At 42.9% G+C, this 26542-nt stretch overlaps 1 protein-coding gene across 2 annotated transcripts in view; it reads right to left on the reverse strand.

Moving 5' to 3' along the window:
- Positions 1-26542, reverse strand: part of LOC117807273 (SH3 domain-containing protein 19-like) — a 30184-nt gene that overhangs the window by 1742 nt on the left and 1900 nt on the right. Inside the window, exons 2-16 of one of the 2 annotated variants that reach the window (XM_034676488.1) lie at positions 17443-17479; positions 12044-12084; positions 11110-11215; positions 10524-10659; positions 9518-9683; positions 8235-9437; positions 6074-6145; positions 4130-4364; positions 3763-4042; positions 3459-3659; positions 2515-2573; positions 2182-2426; positions 1183-1214; positions 809-983; positions 584-672 (exon numbers count right to left, since the gene is read on the reverse strand). In XM_034676488.1, coding sequence (XP_034532379.1) covers positions 584-672; positions 809-983; positions 1183-1214; positions 2182-2426; positions 2515-2573; positions 3459-3659; positions 3763-4042; positions 4130-4364; positions 6074-6145; positions 8235-9437; positions 9518-9683; positions 10524-10659; positions 11110-11215; positions 12044-12084; positions 17443-17479 — 3077 coding nt within the window. The remainder of the gene's footprint in view (positions 1-583; positions 673-808; positions 984-1182; positions 1215-2181; positions 2427-2514; positions 2574-3458; positions 3660-3762; positions 4043-4129; positions 4365-6073; positions 6146-8234; positions 9438-9517; positions 9684-10523; positions 10660-11109; positions 11216-12043; positions 12085-17442; positions 17480-26542) is intronic. The other variant, XM_034676489.1, reaches the window with a different exon arrangement.

Below are 26542 nucleotides of genomic sequence, written 5' to 3' on the forward strand. Positions count from 1 at the left end.
ATATGCAAAAACAAATAAAATACTAAAATTAATGAATAAAATTGACCTTAATGTTTGTTTTCTATGCAGTAAGAACAGGATGTTTTGATTTATACAAGTTTAGAAATTTGTTGAATATTTCTTTCTGTTTTAAAATTAAAAAAAATAATTCAAGGATTTTTTTCTGTTTAAATAATTACATTAATAAATAAGTTAAAAATGAACCACCTAAATTATTAAAATAAAACAACTGTATTCATGATTTCTTTTTAATGAATAAAATACAATAAATAACTACTGAAAACACCAAAATAATTAAAATTTTAAAAAATATTTCAAGGAAAAAAATACATTTAAAAATTAATAAAATGAAATTAATAAGTTACTAGTTACAACTAAACCACCTAAATCAAAATTTAAATTTTCATTTTTATTTAAATTAAATTAGTTAAAAAAATTGTATTTCTCTGGTCTGAAAATCAAACCTTCCTCATATTAAACAGGAAATGTTTACACCCACACACACCCACACCCACACACATGCACACGCACTCGCACACGCACACACACACACACACACACACAAACACACACACACACTCACCTTTAATGTGAGCTCATCCTCGCTCTCTGCTGTGAAGTCAAACTTGGCCACGCCCTTCGGTGCTGACTCCTGGCCTGTGATTGGCTGAGCTGGAAACAGAGAGAGGAAATTATGTTATCAGAACAAAATTTAACATTTACAGAAAAATCCCATAAAAACTGAACTGCACTCTCTGTGAAAAACAAAACTGTGTGTGTGTGTGTGTGTGTGTGTGTGTGTGTGTACCCGGGCAGCTCTGTGTGAAGGCAGCAGGGTAAAGCCCCTCTCTCCCCTCCACCCGTCCTCTCCTCCACTCAGCATCAACGTGCGCCATCACCTGGATAAGCGCCCCCTTGTGGAAGGACAAGTCCTCTGGGGTCTGACCGGGGAAGTCGAACAGAGCCACAGCCCACTCTTTCACCTGAACACACACACACACACACACACACACACACACACACACACACACACACACACACACACACACACACACACACACACACACACACACACACACACACACACACAAACCAGGCCTGTCAATAACTGGAGATTATAAAGAGACAAACTATGAATATTTAATGTATTTCTAATAAACAAGAAATCTGGAACACACTCACCTCTGAGTCTGATTTCTCTGAAGTCTCTGGTTCTGTAAAAACAAAAGAACACATTTAATCTGCTTATTTTATTCATATCTCTCTCTGTGTGTTTTTATTGTACATATAATTCACACACTCAACTTCCTTCTCACTTCTACTTCTACTCATACTTCCTTAATTTTTCATGCTCATTTCAGAGCATTATCTTACTGCAGCTTACTTCTGATAATCAAATATTCATCCTGCTGCAGAACAAAGTTAAATTCCTGCAAGTCAAGAGTTAATCGAGTCATACAGCTCCTTGAAAAGTGGCAGTCTCACTAATTGAGATCCTCTATTTCTGAAGATTGTCATAAAAGTTGATTATTTCAAATTTGTTATGTCTTTGGCAGCGCTACAAAAAAACAACAAAGAAAACCAACCCAAAATATGAGGAAATTACATCAACATATAAGCGCCATTGTAGAATAGAAAAACATAGAATTATATATATATCTATTTTTTTTTTTAAAAAAGGAGCCTATGGAAAAAAGTAATATTTAAAGATTAAATTCACAAATGAGTGGGAATAATATGGGGCGCCGTTTGTTAAGTTGTGCACACCGAATAAAAAAAGTCTCCATTTTTATCTCCAAAACGTCTTAAAAGTGTCGAGTGAATTTTTAAAAGTCACTTTTTTCTCACATTTTGAGGAAAATTTTTAATCTTCTTTTTGTTGTGAAAAATATATTACGCTAAAATCCAAATGCTAAATACAAATATAAATGTTAAATCTTAATGTTAAATCTAAATGTTAAATGTTGCTCCGTGATCCTAAATATTTAGCTAATATGCAAATCCACACTGCCGCCTAGTGGAGATACCAAAATAAAATAAAATCATATTTTAAAAATAAAATAAATATTGTCACGAGAGATTACTAGAATTAAAAATTCTTATGTACTTCAAAGAAAACACAATCCGTTTAAATCATCTTTGAAATCTGAAATAAAATGTTAAAACTTAAGTCGTAAAAACCTTTTGTCTCAGCAGTCGTCTCTTTCTCCGGAGCGTCCGGCGCCGGTTTCGTCGTTTCCACTTCCTGTGGCGGCTCAACGACCTCGGCGAAGTTCAGCGGGAAAATTCCGATCCGTCCGTGGATCTGGCCCCGCCCCCACTCCTGTCCAATCAGCTCCAGGAGGGCGATGACATCACCCTGAGAGAAGGTGAGCTCGTCTTCTTCTTCTCCCTCATAGTCGAACAGAGCGACGCAGCGAGGGCCGCTGAAAGATCAGACGCAGGATAAATACATCGGTTCTTGTTGACGTCGTTTGTTTCTGGTGTTAAGTGGATTTGAGTCGTGGTTCTGACCTGACGAGGGGAGGGTCCGGCTGTTCTTTCTGCTCAGTCGGCTGAACGGGAATAATGGACTGGATGACAAAAGGAAACAGAATTATCATTTAAGTATAAAAATCAATACTTCAGGTCAGCTAGTCGCTCGCTGTAGGGCCAGCTCCTTTTTCCTTCTAAGGTCTCAAAATCTGACTCATGAAAATATCTTCAAAATAATAAATTTAACATTTCACAGCCTGATAAAATGAGATTTATGAATCAAACCTGACATTTGATGGTTTGTTTTCACTCCTGGATGATTTTTGATACTTAGTGTACTCCGATATTTACAGATTGATGCATAAAAAGTGTAATATGATCAATAAAAAGAGTTGCAAAAAGTGTCTTTTTTAATCCATGAGGAGCTTTTTAACATTTTATTGCATTTGTGTAATTTGGGATTTTACAAAAAAACAGTCGTCCAAAGTTGAATCGTAGAGAGAAGGAATGCTGTGGAGTGAATATGGAATATTCAGATGTTTGTTTTTAGAGCTAAACTGTGAAATGGGTCCGATTACATCAGGGTTGTCCAAAAATATAAACACTAAAGTTCATTCTAACAATACTAATTTGATTAAAAATCTTCCTTTCTTTCCAATAATTAATAAATATAGGATAACATTGTCCTCCACGCCTGTAGGTGTCGCTGTTCAGCTCGTAGGCTCGAGTGTCAAAGACAGGAAGTGAGGAGATCTAGTGCTGCTAATGAAAACAAAACGGTGAAATGAAGAAACAGGAAGTTATCATTGAAAATTTTCACAGCTGTTACGCTCTAAAGGATTTATAAACAACAACTCACACACACATTTAAGAGGCTCTCAAACAGGAAGTACATAAAACAGACCCCTCGAATTCAGAGGTCGCCAAACACCAAAATACATTTGGCATCTCATTAAGACTTCGTCGACTGTCTCTTTAAATACCTTTGAATCTGACAGGCTGAGGTCTTCAAGCCCAGGTTTCGATTGGCTGTCCTGGTCCAGGAGAGGCTCTGGTTGGTCGTCCAGGTCCAGGAGACACTGTGATTGGTTGATGAGCGGGGTGACGGTGGTTTGACTCCTCCCTTCCCCTGCTGGAGGCTCGGAGGGGGTCGGGTCATCCAGGACGATCAGGACTTCCTGTTTCTGAGGAGTAACACAACTTAGAGCTGAAGTCTACAGCAGCATTTCATGAGTGTGTGTGAGTGTGTGTGTGTGTGTGAGTGTGTGTGTGTGTGTGTGGTCGTACCGTGTAGCTGTTAAAGAGGGGGTGTCCAGGTTTAGGGCGCGGGGGAAGGGGCGGTCCTCTCTTTAAAGTCTTTTGCTGATTGGCTGATACAGAAGGATTAGGTTGTGATGAGGGCACTGGCTGGGTGGCTGCAGAGATGGAGGGGGCGGAGTCAGATTTGGATGTGGGCGGGGTTATCTGAGTGGACGAGGAACTGGAGTTGATCGCAGGGGGAGGAGGCCTACCAGGAGTGGCTTTCATTGGTGGAGGACGAAGTGGGAGGAGCTTGACACCGGAAGGCCTTAAAAAAACAGACAGAGGAGGAGTCAGGTGAGTTCCTTTAATAGTTTCTATGTTAAATTAAAATGATCAAGTCTTTCTTTCTCACCGAGGAGGCAGAGCAGGATCTGGGTTCACAGCGGGGGTAGTCTCTGACTTGGTCTGGCTTACAGAGCCCTTCCTCAGAGCCGGAGATGGAGCCGTGGTCAGCGGTTTAATACTTGGAGTTGGTCCTTGAGGTTTCGGGGCCAAGGCTGGTGCAGCTGAAGGTTTGGGTGGGGCTGGGTTTGGATCGGGAGGCGTTGGCGAGACTCCGGTGGTGGGTTTGGGGGCCAGATTTGGAGCTGTAAGGGGAAAAGGACATGTGGGACTACATCATTCATACTGAACATTTGAACTAAAGACTGTTTGATGTATAATCTGCTTCTATCGTGTGAAAGGTGCTCAAAGCCCAAAGTGACGTCTTTGACCGGCTTGTATGGTTCAGCTACTGGTCCTGATTCCAAACATTCTTCTTCAATTTTTCATAAAGGTCAAAGAAAAGCAGCAAATCCTTCAGTTTAATAAACCTGAGAAATGTTAAAACCAATCAAGTGGTTTGGAGATAACTTTTCTATGGTTCATGCTCTACTCCAGATCACCAAAGACCATGCCTCCATCCATTTTCTTTCTCTTAACCGGGGTCGGATCGTGGAGGTAGCAGTCTAAGCAAGTCGCCTCAGACCCAGCTGATAGAAAAAAATTGTGATAAACTGTTTTAAAATACCAAATAATGGAATTTGAAACTTGTGCTTAAAAAATGTGAATAATCGCAATACACCCTTAAATTAAAAGAAAGCTGAATCCTCCAGTCTTAAAATATGAAGCCGATGAGGAAGTGCTGAATACTGCAGTTCCTCCAGTGTCCACTAGAGGCTGGCTGCAGAAACATTGGAAACCACATTCACACCCATTCAAAGAAGACGATCTTTACAGCAGAAATAAACATGTTTACAGCCTGGTTCAGAAAACAGCTTAGGTCTACGAAGCTAATTTCTTTATCAACACACACTGTACGGGATGAATTTATTATAACTCGTTATTTTAGAAGATATTGAACTTACAAGTTTTGCCCAAATAAGGGCATGGCTGACTTGATTGACAGGCGGGAACACTGTAGCTGTTAGTAAAGCGGCTTAAGGCCCGCCTCTTTACCTCACACTAGCTCAACAGAAGTTAGGTTGAGTTCAACATTTCCAATATGGCTGCCGCCACCGATCGGCTTCAAAACAGGGCTTCAGTGATGTCACAGAGACTACGTCCAATATTTATACAGTCTATGATTTAAAATCAGAATTTAAAAAATTGAGTTTAACAGCCTTTATCAAGAGCATTTTAAAAACCAAACTGGAGCTAAGTGCTGCACACACTTCCTTCAGTAACACTAACACTGACGCGTCATGCAGAGTGATGGTTGTGTAACAGTCGTGTGGCTGAAGTCATTTCTCTGGAGCTTTAAGAGGAACACGAACCAGAGGGAAGAACTCCTAACTGGCTTTGTGGTTCGGTTTATGTCGCGGTTAAAAATGCCAAACTGGTTGCATAATGTGATTTCTCTGACAGGTTCACAAATCACATGACTCGGATGAAACACACACTCACACTCACACACACACACACACACACACACACAGTCTGCATACATCAAACTCACACAGCTCTAACAACAGTGAGGTCTTTTTTCTCCTCTCACACAATCGAAGCATTTTTCTTTCACAAGGTTCGGATTGAATAAAGTTAACCCCCCCTCTCTCTTTCTGTCACACACACACGCGCATGCACACACACACACACACACACACACACACACACACACACACACACACACACACTCATTGCATAAAATCTCTTCTCATGTTTGCATATTTCTGCAACATAATGAGCGAGCAAGATTTGTGTCTCTAAGCTCTCAAACACTCCATTGTATCAAAGCTACATTGAGCTTAGTGTTCTCACACACACATATACACACACACACACACACACACACACACACACACACACACACTCTTACCACTTGATCTGCGCAGTGAGGTCAGTGCTGCTGGTTTGGTCGGGACGCCCGGACGGCTGCTTCCTACCTTTCCTAAACAACAACAGAAATCAGAAACAAATATTAAAAAAATTGAAATCACAAAAACAGAACATGAGTTTTTCTTTGCAGAGCAGGAGTTGCTCGTCTACCTTTGCTTTGCTTTGAATGTTTATTATTATTTTGCATGTTTCAAAGAGTCATTGAACCGTCACATTAGAGTCAGAAAAGAAGAGTCACTTCCTCCGATCACTCTCAGCGTGATGTGTTTGTTGTTTTCGTCTCAGTTCACAATGAAACTCTGTTCAGCCGTCAGCATGGAGGCATCAGAAGCTCACACAGAGGTTTCAGGGTAAACAGAGGAGTGTGTTTATAATGTCAGAATCAACACTTCTCATTCAGATCACCTTTCAAACGATGACGAAATCTTATAAGTAGGGATGTACGGATATATCACAAGACGGTAAAAAAACCCGGTGCAAATCAGGGTGGATTAAAATCGATTCAACAACATTTGAAGTGCGATATTATTTCCAAACAGCAGAGGGCGCTGTCTGCATTTCACTCCGCTTGTTCAGCATCATGAAGTCTCTTGCTGAGTGGAGTGTAACAGACATGGCGGCAGCAGGTGAAGACCGAGCAGTTCAGGATGCACCTTTGTGTATACAGTCTGAGGTACGGCAGCATTTTGTCTTTCCCTGATACTCCTGAAGAAAAACATGTTGGGGCGCTGGTGGCCTAGCGGTCTAAGCGCCCCACGTACAGAGGCTACAGTCCTCGTTGCAGGCCGGTCGACCATTTCCTGCATGTCTTCCCCTGCTGTCTGCGCCCCACATTTCCTGTCTCTCTTCAGCTGTCCTATCATATAAAGGCAAAAAGGCCCAAAAAATATAACTTAAAAATAAAAAATAAAAGAAAAAGACAAACATTTGGTATTTTTGTACGGTCGTTTTGTAAGGTGCTGAAAAAAAGTGTGCCGTGGTTTTATTTGAGTTACAACCCAAGGGAGAGGTTCCAGTGTCTGGTGGTGAGGCTTTCAGCAGTGTGACTGCCCCCTAGTGGCTGGCTGCAGTATAGGTCAAAAAATCCGTCTCCCCCATTCATTTGAATGGAGGAGCAGTCAAACTTTAAAAAATAAATACACGTCGTACGAATGTTTCTCACATCCGTATGCTGTGGTGATATGTAGTTAGTATTTCACTGTTTTGTGTTCAAGGCCTCTTTTTCCTGAAAAGTTTCTTCTTCGTTGGTTATTAGAGTTTAAAAAACGGGGTTTTACTTCCTGTTTCCTTTGATTCACAGCCGCCTTAGAGGGAAACATCAAAGGACACACAGCATCTTGTGACATCACGCTGTAGGGCGGAGCTTATTACAGTGGCTTCACAGGCTCTGGCTGCACAATGGCGGCGCCCAGGAGCGGGATTTTTTGGCTTCAGAGCAGTACAACGGGAAGAGGCGGAGCAACGCTGTCCATTTTTATTTACAGTTTATGGTTAAAACACACCTTAGAAATTAAAAAGGATTACTTTGTTTACAAAGAAATATAAGACAACAAATATATATTGCAACTGTCCGTATCTGAGAATTGAAATAAAATAATAGTTATTTAAATTTTGAGTTCAATCCAGTTTTCTTGAAAATCCTTACAGAATCGTGAGTGAATCGTATCGTGAAACAAAAATCGGGATTCAAATCGTGGTTTGAGTGAATCCTTACATCCCTACTTATCATTTGATGTCGAAAATATAGACAACATATTGGCGTCACCGGTGTGTTTTTTTCCAGTTTCAAAAGGACAATAACACAATTTCAACTTCCGAAATATGTACCGCAAGTAATCAGAGAGGACGAGAAAAGTCGTCAACTTTAAACACAACAAATCTTTGAAGTCGACTATAAAAATCGGCATTGCAAAAAAGATGTATTGAAGGAAACGAAGCAGCAGAAGCCGCAGTTAGCATTAGCATCAACAAATAATACTGTACGACTTTTGTTTGCTATTCTTATTATTGTACTTTAATGAGAACTCAAACTCCTGTAAATTAAAGTCTGAATGTTTTTAAACTAACTCTGAATTCTCAATTTAATGCTGCAGTTCCGCCTCCCTGCCAGCAGGGGTCAGTATGAGCCGATTCTAACTCACCAGTCTGGTTTGTGACCTCTGGAGTCTCCTCACTTCCTGTCTCCGTCACTGCTCCACTGGGTCTCGGGGGCAGAATCGGGGTTGCGGTGCTCTTCTCCTGGCTTGGAGCTCCGAGGCTGGCCCTGGGAGCGACTGGAGGTCTAGGCGGAGGTTTGGTCTGCAGGTCTGAGGGGGTGAGTTTGGGAGGTGGCGGTCTAGGAGCAGGGACGGGGGTTCCAGACTGCAGGGTCTCTGTTACAGCCTGTGGTTTGGGTGTTATTAAGGGTTTTTCCGTGGTTTTGCAGGGTTGTGGGACCAAAGCTGGGGCGGGTTTTGGGGTGCAAGTAGGCGCAGGTTCGGTGGCAGGTTTAGGTTCTGAGTCTTTTGGAACGGTTTCAGGTGATTTCAAAGACTCAGCGCTACATGAGTCTGATGTGGAGCCCGGATCTTCCCAGAACACTTTGGTGGACGGTTTGGGGGCCTGTGAAAAGGTTTTAGGTTTTGGGGCGACGGTGGGAGGGGCAGATTTGGTCGGTTGCAGACGGGGGCGTGGTCTTGGTTCAGGTTTCTTTGCAATAATCAAGTCTTTGTTGTTAGCTTCTCCACAGCTCGCGTCGGCTACCTGCTGCTGCTGCTCGAACGCTTGAATCCTCGCTCTCAGCGTCGCCATGTCCTCCTCTTCCTCGTCTCCCTCCTCGCTCTCTGATTGGCTGTTCCCGCTGCTGCTGCTCCGGCGCTCGGGGAAGCCCCAGTCGTCCGCGCTGAAGGCCTCGAGCAGCTCCTGCAGGTACTTCCCCTGACTCGCCTCCTGGTTAGCGCTGTTAGCTCCTGTGCGAGCAGCTAGCGTGGCGACACCGTCCTCACGCAGTTTCACCAACGTCTGGGTTTTGACCTCGCTGCCGATTGGAGGAGCGCTGAGCCTGGTGCGTGGGCGGGGCCTGGGGCGCTGAGAGGACGTAGTGGGAGGAGTTGCCACGTCAAGAGCAGCAAAGGAGTGATCCCATTGGTCGGTTTGAGCTCTGGAGTTTGAAGTTAAAGGTGAACAGAGCTCGGTGAGGAGGTCGCAGCACTGAGTGGAAGTGACAGCGAGCGTGTTTGGAGTCGGGTTTTGACCTTCCAGGGACGTTAACGCTGATTGGCTGTTGGTTGAGTTGCTGTCTTCAATGTCGGACGGTTTCAGAGGGCCGGACAGACGCGGCCGTGGAGGTCTCACCGGTCTCCTCGCTGCACAAATCACATTAAAGACATCGTTAAGAAACATAAAGAATAAAACTGGAACATTAAAAGATCGGGTTTCCTCTGACCCTGCAGGTCTTGGGGGTCGGGGACGGATCCTGGATCGGTCTGTGTGGCGATGGTTGTTGAAGACACTGGACGGGACGTGGAGGAGGGGGAGCTGGAGGAAGACGAAGGAAGGAGAACCTGCTCCTGTGTCTTCTCTCTGATCACCTCCTCGTAGGTCGGAGGAGGCTGAGGAGCAGAGACACGCCGTTACAGAAACGTCGGACGAAACATTCGTGAAATTAAATCAACGATTTCCTCGACCGTTAGAGAATAAATTAACTTTTAGTTTGGACTGTTAGATTATTGATGAGACAAATAATATAAACAAAAACAACTAGAATAGGAATAATTATGATAAGAATAATTGCAATAATAATAAAATATAAAGTATTAATATTAATACTAATAAAATAAAAATAGTTATAATAATAGTTATAGTAATAATAATAAAATAAATAATAGTAAAAGTAATAATAATAATAAAATAAAAAAACAAAGTTGTAATAATAGTAATAGTAATAAAAAAATAAATAATAATAATAATAATACAATAAAAATAATAATAGTTGTAATAATAATAGTTATAGTAATAGTAATAATAATAATAATAATAGCTATAATAATAGTACTAATAGTAAAAATAGTAATAATAAATATATAGTAATAATAGTAAAAATAGTAACCATAATAATAATAATAATAATAATAATAATAATAATAATAATAATAATAATCTTTATTTATATAGCAATTCTAAAAACATGGTTACAAAGTTTATTACAAATAAAAAAGAAACTCAAAGACAATAAAAGAGAAATGTTATTAAGACAAATAAAATAAATAAAACAATTTGGAAGAATAAAATTATAAAATATATTATGACATTAAATTTTAAAAATTAACATTTTCCATGGAAGTTTTAAAACAGAACTCCAGCAAACATTAAAGCAGTACCTAAACTTTAATAACTGGATCTGATCTGTATTTATATTCTCTGAGTCTCAGTTTGCTCAGACAGACTCGTACCTGTATGGCCGGAGGGATTGTGGGTCCCCAGATCTGTGCTGCAGGAGGAGGGGGAGGCGGGAATCCTCCCGAAGCTCCGGGGAACCAGGATGTAGAGGCCAGCGGCTCCGCTGACAGGATGGTGATCTCTGGTCGCCTAGCAGCAGGTCAGGATAACAGGAAGTCAGAGACAGACAGAGACAGAGAGGGCGTGCTTTCTGACACCAGAGGGACTCAGCTGGAGAGGTTTTTACCAGTTTTAAGGAATATGAATAAAGAGGACAGATAAAAGGTTTCATGTGGATCTTTTAACGCAAATATTCTTTGTTAATTTTCATAATAAACATGTTTAAATCTGAATGAAGTGTCCTAAGTATGAGCGGTTATGTTGACTGACTTAATGGCGATTAACACAAAACTACAGCCTCTGATCTTCATCGAGCATTAGGCTGAAAATGAAGCAACATTTTAGAAACAGTGACCATAAAAACATCATCATGAAAATATCCTGCGATGAAGCTTGTTTACAGTAAACACAAGTGGCCCTGCCTTCCTGTTGACTAAAAATATGTCCTCTCGAACACTAAACTGTGTCAGTTCTTCTTACCTCCGGTCTCTGTCCCTGTCCCTGTCCCTGTCCCGGTCCCGGTCTCGCTCTCTGTCTCTGTCTCTGTCTCGGGATGACTCGGACAGAGATGTGGACCTGTTGGAGGCTGAGAAGGAAAAATAGAGTTTATCCTTCTGAAAGAACGACAGCAGTTCCAAGGAAAGACACACACATGAAACACATCTGCTCATAAAGAAGAGGAGAGTTTTCAATCCCTCCTGCGTCTGTAATCTCAAAGGCATGCTGCAAGAACTAGATTTGTTTGAATGTTTGAGTTGAAGAATCCTTCAGTTGGATGGGTAATAAGAACAGGCAGATACAGTCAACATGAAACTCTGAGAAACAATCAAACCATCATGAAGTCCCTGCTCTGACGTCTTTGAACCTGCAACCTCTGCGATGAGGACTATAGCCTCTGTATATGGGGGGCGCGCTTAGACCGCTAGGCCAACGGCGCCACAAAGACTTACTTTCTGACACACATCTCATACTGCTTCTATTAAACACGTGTGTCACCTATTGTGAATATCTGTGGTAAAATATTAATAACAGCTCAGATTTACACGCTGAAACTGAAAAGTATCGACGGCATCAGCGTTGTTTAAAATCTAAAGTGATGTTTTGGTGGGGAAACAGTGTGGTGGAGATGTCGTTTCCTTCTGGACTGGATTTTATTGCTCCAAAAGGAGGTCAAAAAGCAGATTTTCCATTTAAAACACACTCTCTCAAGGACACACTTCACATGGACATCGGATTTCTACAAAGCTGTGTTAAAGAAATCAACATGTCTCTTTTTCTTTCTTCTCCACAATCCCAGCACTGCTAAAAATAATAAGTAGGATGTTTCCTTTCTCCTCTCTTTCTTATAAAGCTCACAGTATTCAAATTATCTAGACACAAATACTTAAAGAGGCGGTTGATGGTTGTTACTCACTTCTCTTGATGGCTGCTCTGATGGACGAGAGAGGACCCTGACTGCAGAGAGAGAGAAAAAGGTGGGAATGAGAGAAACAGGAAAACATGAGTCACATTATTTCACCTCTGTTGGCACCAGCTTCCAAACGGCTCTTCGTGGTACCGACACTTCGTCCACGTACAAGATCAGGCTTTTAGAGTGGAGTCGTTCACAACTGTCAACATGCCGTCTAATAAAGTAGTGAACAATTTAAGACCATGTGTCCACATTAAGTACTTTAAAACATGAAAACCATTTCCAGTCTAAAAACCTGGTCAAATCCTGTTGAAAGCCTGACAGTCCGCCCCTCCTGCTGCACCAGGAAGGGACCCCACTACACAAGTCCAGTAAATCTGAACTCATTATATCCTTAAAGATCTAGGGAATACTTCAAATCTACAAAAGGTAGAATGCTCTGAATGCTCATGTTGTCTCTCGACCTCAGCATAGAGGTCTCTCCTTGTGATGGGAATTCAGGCTCTTTTTAGGGATTCAGAACATTTGGCCCGACTCCCTAACGGCTCTTCATAGTAAGGGCATATCGTTTATGTTCCAGAGCCGGCTTTTAAAGCTGAGTCGTTCGCAACAGAAAATAACAGTGTCAAAGAAAACTGAATTTAATGGAAGTTAAAGGTTTCAAAGGTTGTTTTTCAAACTCACGTTAACATGCAGAGTTTAAAAAAAGTACTTAGCAATTAAAGACGATGTGTCCACCTTAGGTTAACGGACATATACGTAATCATAGATTGCATCGAGTATTTTAAATCATGAAAACCATTTCTAGTCTAAAAACCAAGCTGTTGACAAAAACTGGGACACAAACACAAGATTCTCTGAGTCATTGAACGCCACATTTCAGAATCCATTTACACTTGTGTGTCAAGTTTTGGGACTGAAGGTGTCTCAGGTCGCTCTCAGGTCACTCTCTGTCCAAAAGCAAACACACATTTTGTTGCAGCAAGTCTTTGATTAAACAGTTTCTCCAACTTCGGCTTGTGTTTTTTGGTTCTGGTTAAAACCTGTTGAAAGTCCGACAGTCCGCCCCTCCTGCAGCATCGGAAAGGGACCTAACGATACAAGTCCAGTGAATCTGAACTCATTATATCCTGTAAGATCCAGGGAATACTTCAAATCTACAAAAGTAAAATGGTCTTAATGCTCAGGTTGTGTCTCTTGACCACGGCAGAGATACTCCTTGTGATGGGAATTCAGGCTCTTTTTAGGGATTCAGAACATTTGGCCCGACTCCCAAACGGCTCTTCATAGTACCGACACATCGTCCACATTCAAGAGCCGGGTTTTAAAGCCAAGTCGTTCACAACAGAAAATAACTGTCAAAGAAAACTGAATTTAATGGAAGTTAAAGGTTTTGAAGGTTGTTTTTCAAACTCACGTTAACATGCAGAGTTTAAAAAGTACTTAACGATTAACGAAGATGTGCCATCATAGGTTAACGGACATATACGTAATCATAGAGTGTATCGAGTATTTTAAATCATGAAAACCATTTCTAGTCTAAAAACCAAGCTGTTTAAAAAAAAAAACCGGGACACAAACACAAGATTCTCTGAGTCATTGAACGCCACATTTCAGAATCCATTTACACTTGTGTGTCAAGTTTTGGGACTGAAGGTGTCTCAGGTCGGTCTCAGGTCGCTCTCTGTCCAAAAGCAAACTCACATTTTGTTGCAGCAAGTCTTTGATTAAACAGTTTCTCCAACTTCGGCTTGTGTTTTTTGGTTCTGGTTAAAACCTGTTGAAAGTCCGACAGTCCGCCCCTCCTGCAGCATCGGAAAGGGACCTAACGATACAAGTCCAGTGAATCTGAACTCATTATATCCTGTAAGATCCAGGGAATACTTCAAATCTACAAAAGTAAAATGGTCTTAATGCTCAGGTTGTGTCTCTCGACCTCAGCAGAGATACTCCTTGTGATGGGAATTCAGGCTCTTTTTAGGGATTCAGAACATTTGGCCCGACTCCCAAACGGCTCTTCATAGTAAGGGCATATCGTTTATGTTCAAGAGTTGCTTTTAAAGCTGAGTCGTTCGCAACAGAAAATAACAGTGTCAAAGAAAACTGAATTTAATGGAAGTTAAAGGTTTCGAAGATTGTTGTTCAAACTCACGTTAACATGCAGAGTTTAAAAAGTAGTTAATGATTAACGACCATGTGCCCACCTTAGGTTAAGTATTTTAAACCATGAAAACAATTTCTAGTCAAATACCAAGTTGATACTTTGCAGCTGTTGAAAGAGCCTGGACACAAACACAGGATTCTGAGTCATTGAACGCCACATTTCAGAATCCATTTACACTTGTGTGTCAAGTTTTGGGATCAAAGGTCTCTCAGGTCGCTCTCAGGTCACTCTCTGTCCAAAAAGAAACACACATTTTGTTGCAGCAAGTCTTTGAATAAACAGTTTCTCCCACTTCGGCTTGTGTTTTTTTGGCTCTGGTTAAAACCTGTTGAAAGTCCGACAGTCCGCCCCTCCTGCTGTACCAGAAAGGGACCCCAGGATACAAGCCCAGTAAATCTAAACCCATTATATCCATGAGTCTAAATAGTCTAAAAACCAAGTTGATACTTTGCAGCTGTTGAAAGAGCTGGGACACAAACACAGGATTCTCTGAGTCATTGAACGCCACATTTCAGAATCCATTTACACTTGTGTGTCAAGTTTTGGGACCAAAGGTGTCTCAGGTGGCTCTCAGGTCGCTCTCAGTCCAAAAGCAAACACACATTTTGTTGCTGCAAGTCTTTGAATAAACAGTTTCTCCCACTTCTTCTCACTTCTTTCCAAACTTCCAGAGAAAGGGAGATACTTTTTGAAAAAACCCAGTAGCAGAAGACTTCATCTATCTCTAACACATCCTGTCGAAGTTACTTAGAGTCACTTTAAAAGCTTCAGGATGAGTGGGAAGTCTGACATTGAGCCAAACTTGGTCTCTTTGAAACAGAAGAGCTGGTTGCCAGGCAGGTTAGAAATCAACAGAGCCGGACTCACCCAGACGACAGAAGGAGGTCAGACGTCTTTCTGGATCTCTTTCTCTCTCTCTGTCTTTTATAAAAGTCTGTTTCCCCGAGTGTCTTTGTCTCTCACTGACTCTTTCTTTCTTTCTCTTTGTGCCACAGAGCTGCTAACCATGAACACACACACACATGACTCACCCCTGACACTGCCCAAACACACACTAACTTTACTTTCAGCTCTGGTGGAAAATCTCTCTTCTTTCCAGTCCTCCCTGTTGATTCAGAAATGTTGGACAAAACAGCAAACAGATAGAATTTGCATGACTCGATGGTTATTTTTGGGGCAGTCGTTTATCAAGGTCTACTTTAAAAACTCTAACCTCTCCATGAGGAAGTTTTCAGTGTCTTCAAACTGTCTTTGACTTTGCCCCCTTGACCAATGACATCATTTGGGGCGTGTGCCACTGATGTAAATCACAACTTTAGAGGCGGCCGAGTCTTAAGGTCTCGTTACACTCTGAACAAATGAGTGTTTATGCTGAAAAGCCACAGTGCAGAGGAAATTAAAGGACCAGTGTGTGACTTTATTGAGATGTGATATTTAAAAGTATTTTGCAGTCTTTGTGTTTAATCGCCTTTATTTAAATTCGTGAGGCAGTAAAGCTCTTCCATGTAGAGAAGGATTGGGTCCTGAGCGTGGGGATCACTTTGTTGCACAGCCTGGAACAGACGGATCAGAGAAAATGAGCATTTAGTTTAGCCACCAGAGTTTAGGTCTCTGGTGTGTCCTCTACACACACCCTCTCCACTTTTAAGAGTAGGCTTAAAACTTTCCTTTTTGACAAAGCTTATAGTTAGAGCTGGATCAGGCTTGGACCAGCTTTTGTCATGCTGCTATAGGCCTAGACTGACACACTGGGATCCTAGCTCACCCCCTTCCCCCCAACCCCCTCATCACTTACTTTAACTCTGCCTGTCCCATTAAAGTTACTAACCATAGACCTTTCTGGAGTCCCTGAGCTCCCTTGTCTCGTAGGTTCCTCTGAGCTGCCGTAGACGTCCTCCTGCTGCGGACGATCTGGACTCCAGCTGATACGGACTCGTCTCATCACTATCACCTCTCTCTCTTACTCCCCTCTATCTGTCTTTCCAGACCCAACTCGGTCGAGGCATGATGGCTGTCTAACATGAGTCTGGTCCTGCTGGAGGTTTCTGCCTGTTAAAGGAAGTTTGTCCTCTCCACTGTAACTAGCTAAATACTGCGATGTGCAATGCTCATGATGGATTAAGGTGGGGTCAGACTGAGTCTTACCCTGTCTTGGTGTTGGGTCTCTGTTCATAATTTGACATAGAGTGGTCTAGACCTCCTATGTTTGTAAAAGCGTCTTGAGATAACGTTTGTTGTGATTTGGCGCTATACAAATAAAGATTGATTGATTGATTGATTGATTTATTGATTGATTGAGATGGCTGCACAGTGGCTTTCTGCTCTCGTGCAACACCTTGCAACTATCTGTTGTCTGTTGAGCATGCAACATGCAAGACCTTTACAGATTCAGATGGATGTTAGCTGCTGCAGTCTTCCAGTGTTGAGGTATAAAAGCTTTGTTGAAGAACCGAAGCCGAGCCAGGTTTTCATCTACGTCAGCATTGCTCTCTGTCGACACTTCCACATTTTAGGAGCCGACTCTGGTGAGCAGATTCTTTTGGACCGTCGTCTTTAATTAAAGTGCCTGATGTTGCAAACGGGAAAGTGTTTTGATGATGTCTGCAAACATAAAGCTCATTTAATTGAGTATGTACCAAAGCTGCCCAAACTCCAGCCTCAGAAATGATGGTATTGTGATTGTTTAATGTAGACTGCTCCCTTTCTGCTGAGTCATTTTCACCGTCTGCACTTTATTTACACGTTAAGGACTTTCCCAATCTCCTCACAATCAGCTTTGTTTCTCTTGTTGCCGTCGTTTAAATGAAATGCACTCAAACCAGGGCTCTGTGTTCCCCATAAACACACACACACACACACATACACACACACACACACACACATTGCCATGCCAACCGGCCAGAAGCCCAAATACTTTCAGGAGTGTGTCAGACCCGGAGACCAATGCGGAGAAAAAAAAGTAGTTCCTGCAAGTCTGTGAGGCAAATGCAGAAAATAGTCCCGAGCTGGAGTTAAAGAGGAGACACTGCTTTCTCTGATTTATTCTGAAGAACCTCAAAGAGGTTGAAAGTTTTATGAGTCACCTGGACTCGACATCAAAAGGTGCCCCCCCCCCTGGCTTCAACTTTCTCTCTACATGTGGGTCACATTACACGCACGGGTTCTTGGTAACAGAAACCTATCTTTGTTGAACTGCCAGGTGAGACAAAGAAGAGGTAAGTAGAGCAGAATGTGTTACCTGTGACGATGCTCTGGCTTACGTCTGTCAGGACGACCTGGGAAGACAGGAAGAGAGAGAAGAAGAAATCATTTAAAAGTACTGCCTGATTCGTTGCCAAGACCTGTTTGGTTAGTCACTTATGTCCTGATCAATGCATCAGAGGGAAACTTAAAATGTCAGGTAGGAAAAGTTCTTTGTTCATCCTGTGCCATCAATCAGAGCACAAAGCCTCAAAGAGATGGCATCACAGAGCAAAACCTGTTCAGATCAGACCAAGTATGCTTCATGATAGGGGTAGGATGAGTTGAGGATGCCATCCTCCATCACCTGTAGCTCACAGTTATCCTACCTGGATCCCTCTACCGTCATCTAACTGGATTTTACAGCCTCAGAAAAGGTAACCAGAACTGGTTTAGCAGCCAGGACCAGAGCAGAGAGCGTCTGAGCAGCCATCTTTAACTCCAATTAGTTTGGTGTTTTGGAAGTCTTGATAACTAGGGGGATTTTAAAGTCGTGGCAAAACCACCATCTGGCTCAAAAGTGGTTTTGTAGTCATAACCAGAGCAGAGAGCGTCTTAGCATCCAAGAGACTTCCGTCGACACCCGTTCTACTTTTCATTTACAGTTGGTTCCATGTTTTTTGGTCGTGTTAAGATGTTTTTAAAAGTCTTGTGATCATATCTAGCTCAAATTTGATTCAGGAGGGCAGATTTAGCTTAACGGTTAAGTTGGGCACCCATATAGTGGGCGGCCCGGGTTTGATTCCAGCCTGAGGCCCCTTTCCCACGTCATTCCCCCACTCTCTCCCAGTTTCCTACCCCTATCCAGTGTCCTCTCCTCTACAAATAAAAAGGGAAAAAGCCCAAAAAGTATAACTACAAATCAAAAACTGGGGTTCAGTAGTTGCATCAAGAGCAGAGAACGTCTGAGCAGCCAACATATTTGAGTAAATCTGCAGTTCCACGCTTCAATTACAGTTAGTTCAGGGTTTTTTGGAAGCCCTGAGATAAATCAAAAGCTATGCAAGCCTTCTTCTATAAGGTCTCAAAAGTGGTTATACAGTCATGACCCGGGCTGACAGTGCCTTAACAGCCAAAAGACTTGAGTCAGTACCAAGTTCTACCGTTCAGTTAGAGTTAGTTTTGTGGATTTTGGATCTAGAGATGTTTTAAAGGTATTTAACTGCACCACCATGCAGAAAAAAAGTAGTTTAGCATCAAGACCAGAGCAGAGAGCATCTGAGCATCCAACTGACTTGAGTAGACCTTAGTTCTACACTTGAGTTACAGTTGTTTCCATGTGTTTTGGTTGCATCAGGATGATTGAGATGTTTTAAAAGCTATGTAATTATGTCTAGTTCAAAAGTGGTTCAGACGTTGTGGCAAGTGCAGAGGACGTATGAGCAGCCAACAGACTTGAGTCAATCCCCAGTTCTATGCTTCAATTAGTGAGTTCAGTGGTTTTTTGGTAGCATGAGATAATTCAGAAGCTATGTAACCCTACTTCTGTGGTTATGCATTCATGACCTGAGCAGAAAGCGCCTGAGCAGCCTTAAGACTTGAGTCGATACCAAGTTCTACCTTTCAATTAGAGTTAGTTGTGTGGATTTTGGATGTCTAGAGACATTTTTAACGAGAGCAGAAAGCCTCTGTGCAGCCATCTCAATCAATCAATCAATCAATCAATCAATCAATCAATCAATCAATCAATCAATCAATCAATCTTTATTTGTATAGCGCCAAATCACAACAAACGTTATCTCAAGACGCTTTTACAAACATAGGAGGTCTAGACCACTCTATGTCAAATTATGAACAGAGACCCAACTTCAAGACAGGATAAGACTCAGTCTGACCCCACCTTAATCCACCATGAGCATTGCACATCGCAGTATTTAGCTAGTTACAGTGGTGAGGAAAAACTTCCTTTTAACAGGCAGAAACCTCCAGCAGGACCAGACTCATGTTAGACACACATCTGCTGAGACCGAGTTGGGTCTGGAAAGACAGATAGAGGGGAGTAAGAGAGAGAAGTGATAGTGAAGTCATCTGACTTGAATCAATTCCCAGTTACAGTTACTTCTATGGTACTTGATAGTTCTGAGATAGTTTAGGTGATTCTAAGCCATGTAACTTTACCACCATGGGTCTCAGAAGTGGTTCAGCAGTCGCAGCCAGAGCAGAGAGTGTTGGAGCCGGCAATAGTCACGAGTGCATCCTTAGTTCTACATCTCAATTACAGTGAGTTGTGTAGTTTTTGGTAGTCTTGAGATGATTTTAAAGATGTGTTATCATACCTGGCTAAAATGTCATGATACAGCAGAGAGTGTCTGAGCAGCCAGGTTACCTTTAAAGCTTCCATGCGGTGAGTTTCAAGGTTTTGTTTGTTGGAAGAATTTTCCTGTTTTCTCTCTGACATAGACTTTGAAGTTTAAGACAAATACAAGCTATAAAACTGACTAGTAGGATGTTAACTTCTAAAGTGTCTTAGTTAAAGTGCTATCTGGGTAAGGCAATAAGAAGTCAGCTGAAAATTCAGAGGAAGACACACAGAAATGGCGCCACCTTCAGAAACTACATCAAAACAGAATCAAACAAAGAAGATTCACAGTCCCTGCCCACACTGACTGACAGTTTTGAAACACAGCAGTGATGATAACCGAGTTAAAGAAGAAAGGGGAGAGGAGAGAAAGAGATAACGGGCTTGCCTGTCCTCACCTGACCCTCCTGTCAACACGATCAAAGTTGGACAAAGCAAATGGAAAGTAAGACAGGATGAGAGAAAGTGGATTCTCTCTCCTGGACTGAGCTTTTCTGTATGTGTGTGCACTTTTTCCATTTCCTACCTCCTTTCCTCTGAAAACCAGGTCAGCTCTGCTCCCAGAAGTATCCAGTAAAACTAAATGTTGACAAATCTGCAGAATAATCCACAAACACCAAAGCACTTCTTCCCTTTTCTTCCTTTCTCCTAAAAACTTTCCCCAAATCTCTGCCCCTGTCTTCTTCCTCTCTTCCTTCGACTCTCTAAAAACTCTTGACTGGACTCCCTGTCTGCTCCGGTCTGCTTCCTGATTGGCAGAGAACATCCAGGAAGTGAGGCCGCGATTGGCTGTTGTGGGATTCTGCTGGAGTCATCAAGAGCTTTAACACTTCCAGATGTTCGTGTTGCAGCAGGGAGGCTGAGCTCTGTGCTGGAGGTGCGTTTGAACACGCAAATGCACACTGCAGCAAATTTTCCAGAGTGTTAGTCATCAGCTGGGTTTCTTGTTTTGCTCAGAGAGGTCAGAGGTTAAAACGAGGGAGAAATGATTCAACATGAAGCCGCAAGATTGACATCATGACGTCAGAAAAGCTCACTTCATCATCACTCCTGCTGCTGTTACCTTTAACTTTATCTAGCACCTTTCAGCTCCTTGTTCCGGTCTTACAGCCTGTGACTTTACAGATCTGGCTCACTTAAACTGCTCAAGTCAAACTTATTTGCAGAATCTGGAAGCACTTAAATGCAGAAATACAAGGTTATTGAAAAAAAGTTGAAACTAGGACAGTTTTTTGTGGTTAAATATTCAGATTTGGGTAGTTGGTGGAGACCAAAACAGAGCGAAACACCAATAAAAGAAAGGTGAAGGTTTGGTTCACATTCTTCAGGGGACTGGATGTGTGACTAGAGCTAAAAATAACAATGAGTCATCGTTTATTGCTCTGTAAAAAGACAGAAAATGGTCATAAGTTCAATTTCCTTGCTCTGTCGTCCGTCAACACCCACCGGCTGTGTTTTCAGGACGCAGCATGGAGCTGGAGTCATGTGACCCGAGGTTTTCCCCGCTGTAATCCCTGAATCAAGGATTCTCCTCCTCCTCCTCTCCTCATCCATGTTGTCTTTCTGGTCCTCTGAAAACCTCTGACCTGTTGACTCCAGGCCTGGCTCCGCTCATCATGACTTTGGTTTGTTGTTGTAGTTAAGTGAAATACGATCTGGTGATAACACAGAGTGTTTTATTCTGAAAATTAACCGGATGTTTTCATTGTGTTTTGGTGAAACCTGACTTCCTGTCCCGCTCCATCTGCTCTGTTGAGATTGATGCGTCGTGCTCCAATGGAGCCAATGGTATGATACAATGGAATAAGATACAATATAATACGATTCTAAAGAATATAGAATGTTATTACACGATATGATGATCGTATTTGATACGTGTTACGAAACAACACAAGATACGATACGATCCAGTATGAAAGGATAGAGTCTGTCATGATACGATTTTATAACTTGGCTAGGGTTGGGCTGGGTATTGGGGTTAGGGTTGGGCTAGGGGATTGGGGTTGGGTTTAGGGTTGGGGCTGGGCTAGGGTTAGGTCTAGGGTTGGGGTTAGGGTTAGGGTTGGGCTAGGGTTGGGGTTAGGGTTGGGTTTAGGGTTAAGGTTGGGCTAGGGTTGGGGATTGGGGGTAGGGTTTGGTTTAGGGTTGGGCTAGGGTTGGGGATTAGGGTTAGGGTTGGGCTAGGGTTAGGGTTGGGGATTAGGGTTAGGGTTGGGCCAGGGTTAGGGTTGGGGATTAGGGTTAGGGTTGGGTTAGGGTTGGGCTAGGGTTGGGGATTGGGATTAGTGTTAAAGTTGGGCTAGGGTTAGGGTTGGGCTAGGGTTGGGGTTAGGGTTGGGTTTAGGGTTAAGGTTGGGCTAGGGTTAAGTTTGGGCTGGGTTAGGGTTGGGTTTAGGGTTAAGGTTGGGCTAGGTTTGCGGATTGGGGGTAGGGTTTGGTTTAGGGTTGGGCTAGGGTTGGGGATTAGGGTTAGGGTTGGGCCAGGGTTAGGGTTGGGGATTAGGGTTAGGGTTGGGCCAGGGTTAGAGTTGGGGATTAGGGTTAGGGTTTGGTTAGGGTTGGGCTAGGGTTGGGGATTGGGATTAGTGTTAAAGTTGGGCTAGGGTTGGGGATGGGTTAGGGATTGTGGTTAGGGTTAAGGTTGGGCCAGGGTTAGGGTTAGGGTTCATAACGATATAGTGCGTTACAATACAAAACAATATGGTATGATACAATGGAATAAGAAATGGTCGTGGCCGGGAATCGAACCGGTGACCTCTGCAACGAGGACTGTGGCCTCTGTATGCGACCCCTGATTAAAACTTCATAGGACTCGTGTGGCACAGGCTTAGATGCAAGAAAGGCGCACATCAATGATGTACATGTGAACAAAAGTGGACCTGCTGCCCCCTAGTGGACAAACACTTGTTTCATGATGGATAAAAAGCTGCAAGACCACGTTTGGAGCAGAATTCTTTACAGCAAAGCAAACACGCCCTGCATGTTTCCTTCATTATGGGCTCTGGTGGAAACTTAATTAAAGCCGGGCACTAATATGGGACCAGTATGGACGGCCACAATCACAGATGAGTCTCTGTGGAAAACAGAAGTGGGTCAATTTGTGGTTGGCATGTCGCAATGCTTTTGAAGTATTCTGGAAACCTTTGATTTCCTAATGAGTGATTAGCGGATGCTCCAAGTTTTCCCTTTATATTCAAACTGGTAATGTTCATGCTGATACGCTTGTTGAATTTAATTGTCCTGCTGAAGGAGAAGAATACAAGAAGAAATCAGAGCGTTTTCATGAAGCTGCTTTCTTAAAATCTAGCGAGAGGCTAAAAAACAAAGCATGTGGAAACAACAAACTTCAGATGCCACAAAAATTAATCACAGATTGCCTCCAGATCCACACAGAGACCAGGACCAGAACCACAGAGCTGCAGCACTGCACGCAAACACACTCCGAGAGATCGAGTTCATGCTGTGCCGGAGGTGTGTCACCAGCGTGGTTTACATCCCAGTGTTTTTACACAATTCCCCCAAAAACAGTCCCTCCATGTTGCAAACAGTTTGTGCAACTCCTGTGAATGTTTTTAAAAGTTACAAACATTTACAAGAACGCCAGATTTTCAGAAAGCTTGTTGACCTCAGCTTGTCACCGTCCGATTGAGATTCATTACAAAACAAAAACAGCTGAGCAACACTCTGAGCAACACAAGCTCCAAGATCCAAGAGGGTCTTCACAACATTTGGGTCTCTTTCTTACCAATATTTGCGGACTTAAAAACAATACAGGTGGAGCTCCCCTTTGTTGTTTTTGGACAGCAGGAAATATAGCTGACGTTAGAAACTAAAGCCTCAATCAGACCCAACCCGCATACGATCCAACACATCTAGATTGTACGGAGATAGATGTTAAACAGCCGGGTCAGCAAAAACATCCACTGAAACCAGATCCTAGAAACATTTTGGAGATGTGTCCCAGTACGTAGGCTCTGGCTGTTTGCTACCATAGAGTCTTATTCAACTGTATAGAGATAAAAGATGTGGCTCCACCTCTTCCCAGTGTATACAAGTGAAACCAAAACCATCCATGCGATGGACACTGACATCGTAAACATTTAACCTATACTGCAGTCTGCCAGTAGGGAGAGCTCTGAATGTTTTGACTTTACTTTTGAGGGTGTTAGGGTTAGGGTTAGTCAAATCCAGAGAGAAGGCAGGGCATTCAGAGAGGGGGTACATCTAAGGGTTTGAGTTAGAGTTGAGCTTGAGGACAGGGTTAGGGATGGGGTTGGGGATTGGGGATTAGTTTAGGGATGGGGTTGGGGATTGGGTTGAGGATGGGGTTGGGGATTGGGGATTGGGGTTAGGGTTGGGTTTAGGGTTGGGTCTAGGGTTGGGCTAGGGTTAGGGTTGGGCTAGGGTTAGGGTTAGGGTTAGGGTGGGGTTTAGGGTTAAGGTTGGGTTAGGGTTAGGGTTGGGCTTGGGTTGGGTTTAGGACTAGGTTTAGGGTTAGGGTTGGGGTTAGGGTTGGGCTAGGGTTAGGGTTTAGGGTTAAGGTTGGGCTAGGGTTGGGGATTGGGGACAGGTTGTGCTAGGGATAGGGTTTAGGGTTAGGGTTGGGCTTGGGTTAGGGTTGGGTTTAGGATTAGGTTTAGGGTTAAGGTTGGGCTAGGGTTAGGGTTGGGTTTAGGATTAGGTTTAGGGTTAAGGTTGGGCTAGGGTTAGGGTTGGGTTTAGGGTTAGGGTTGGGCTAGGGTTAGGGTTTAGGGTTAAGGTTGGGCTAGGATTAGGTTCATGATTGGGTTTAGGGTTAGGGTTGGGCTAGGGTTGGGGATTGGGGTTAGCTTTGGGTTTAGGTTTAGGGTTAGGGTTGGGCTAGGGTTAGGGATTGTGGTTAGGGTTGGATTTAGGGTTAAGGTTGGGCTAGGGTTAAGGTTGGGCTAGGGTTAGGGTTGGGTTTAGGGTTAGAGTTGGGCTAGGATTAGGTTCATGGTTGGGTTTAGGGTTAGGGTTGGGCTAGGGTTGGGGATTGGGGTTGGGTTTGGGTAGGGTTGGGGATTGGGGACAGGTTGTGCTAGGGATAGGGTTTAGGGTTAGGGTTGGGCTTGGGTTAGGGTTGGGTTTAGGATTAGGTTTAGGGTTAAGGTTGGGCTAGGGTTAGGGTTGGGTTTAGGATTAGGTTTAGGGTTAAGGTTGGGCTAGGGTTAGGGTTGGGTTTAGGGTTAGGGTTGGGCTAGGGTTAGGGTTTAGGGTTAAGGTTGGGCTAGGATTAGGTTCATGATTGGGTTTAGGGTTAGGGTTGGGCTAGGGTTGGGGATTGGGGTTAGCTTTGGGTTTAGGTTTAGGGTTAGGGTTGGGCTAGGGTTAGGGATTGTGGTTAGGGTTGGATTTAGGGTTAAGGTTGGGCTAGGGTTAAGGTTGGGCTAGGGTTAGGGTTGGGTTTAGGGTTAGAGTTGGGCTAGGATTAGGTTCATGGTTGGGTTTAGGGTTAGGGTTGGGCTAGGGTTGGGGATTGGGGTTGGGTTTGGGTTTAGGGTTAGGGTTGGGCTAGGGTTAGGGATTGTGGTTAGGGTTGGGCTAGGGTTAAGGTTGGGCTAGGGTTAAGGTTAGGCTAGGGTTAAGGTTAGGCTAGGGTTAAGATTGGGCTAGGGTTGGGGATTGGGGTTAGGTTTGGGTTTAGGGTTAGGGTTGGGTTAGGGTTGGGCTAGGGTTAAGGTTGGGCTAGGGTTAAGGTTAGGCTAGGGTTAAGGTTGGGCTAGGGTTAAGGTTAGGCTAGAGTTAGGGTTAGAGTTAGGTTTGTTTGGTTAGGTTGGGCTAGAGTTAGAAGTGTTCAACGATACTATCCCAGAAGAGATATGAAGCAGCACTGACCTTACATTTGAACAGTGCTTAAAGTTTAGCAGGGACGACACAAAAGCTGAAGATGTTCATGGAAAAGAACTAAGCACACGTATCCCGACCTGCCGTCAGTGACTAAAGTTTAACCACGGACTTATAGACTTCTGACGATAGTCTGGTGAGTCTGCTGAGTTTGACATTAAAATAGAAATGACAGCTGAAGAGTCAGAAGTGTTCTTTGTTTTGTGTGTTTACAAAAGTGATTTCAGTAAGAGTTGGTAAATACTGAATATTCATATGTGCACGTTTGCTCACTAAAGCTCAGCCTTTTTTACCCTCAGGTGTGCAAGAACGACACTTTTTAAAACACAGAAATGTAACTAAAATGTTGATATTGGACATAAGACCCTCTGTCTAAAAGATTGGGTTTGAGAAACAACACAAAGACCAGGTGTTTTTAAAACCTTTGCTTGTGTTTCAGATTTTAAAACAGATTAAAATGACCTTCATGTTCCCTGTTCAGCTTTTATTACTAAGAGTTGATCCTGTTAGACCAGCTGTCTGCCGTTTAATCTCCTACTTCCTACTTATTCTACCGTTTATTCAAATCACACTGTAAATGAACAAGAGATCAAATATCCTGAGTCAAACTTCACTGTAGTTTCTGGACTGTTCTGTGTTGTAGTTTCATTTCATAAGGTGTCATAATAACCACTAAAGGCACACCTAGTCTCAGCCAGTGACGGCATCCTGCGCTCGTCTTACTCACACATTCACACGTGACTACAAAGAAGCTCCTTGAAGAGTCGTGTTAAATTATAACTTGTGTGATCCAGAGGCAAAGGCTTACAGAGGGTTATGCTAACGGCAGTAAGTCTTGTTTCAGGCCCGCACCATAACAATCAGCTGGGAATGTTTCTGTGAGCGTCTGCATATTTATGCCTGCATGTGTAAACTTTGACCCAAATGGCGACAT

This window comes from Notolabrus celidotus, chromosome 23 (genome assembly GCF_009762535.1).
Source record: "Notolabrus celidotus isolate fNotCel1 chromosome 23, fNotCel1.pri, whole genome shotgun sequence".
Lineage (NCBI taxonomy): Eukaryota > Metazoa > Chordata > Actinopteri > Labriformes > Labridae > Notolabrus > Notolabrus celidotus.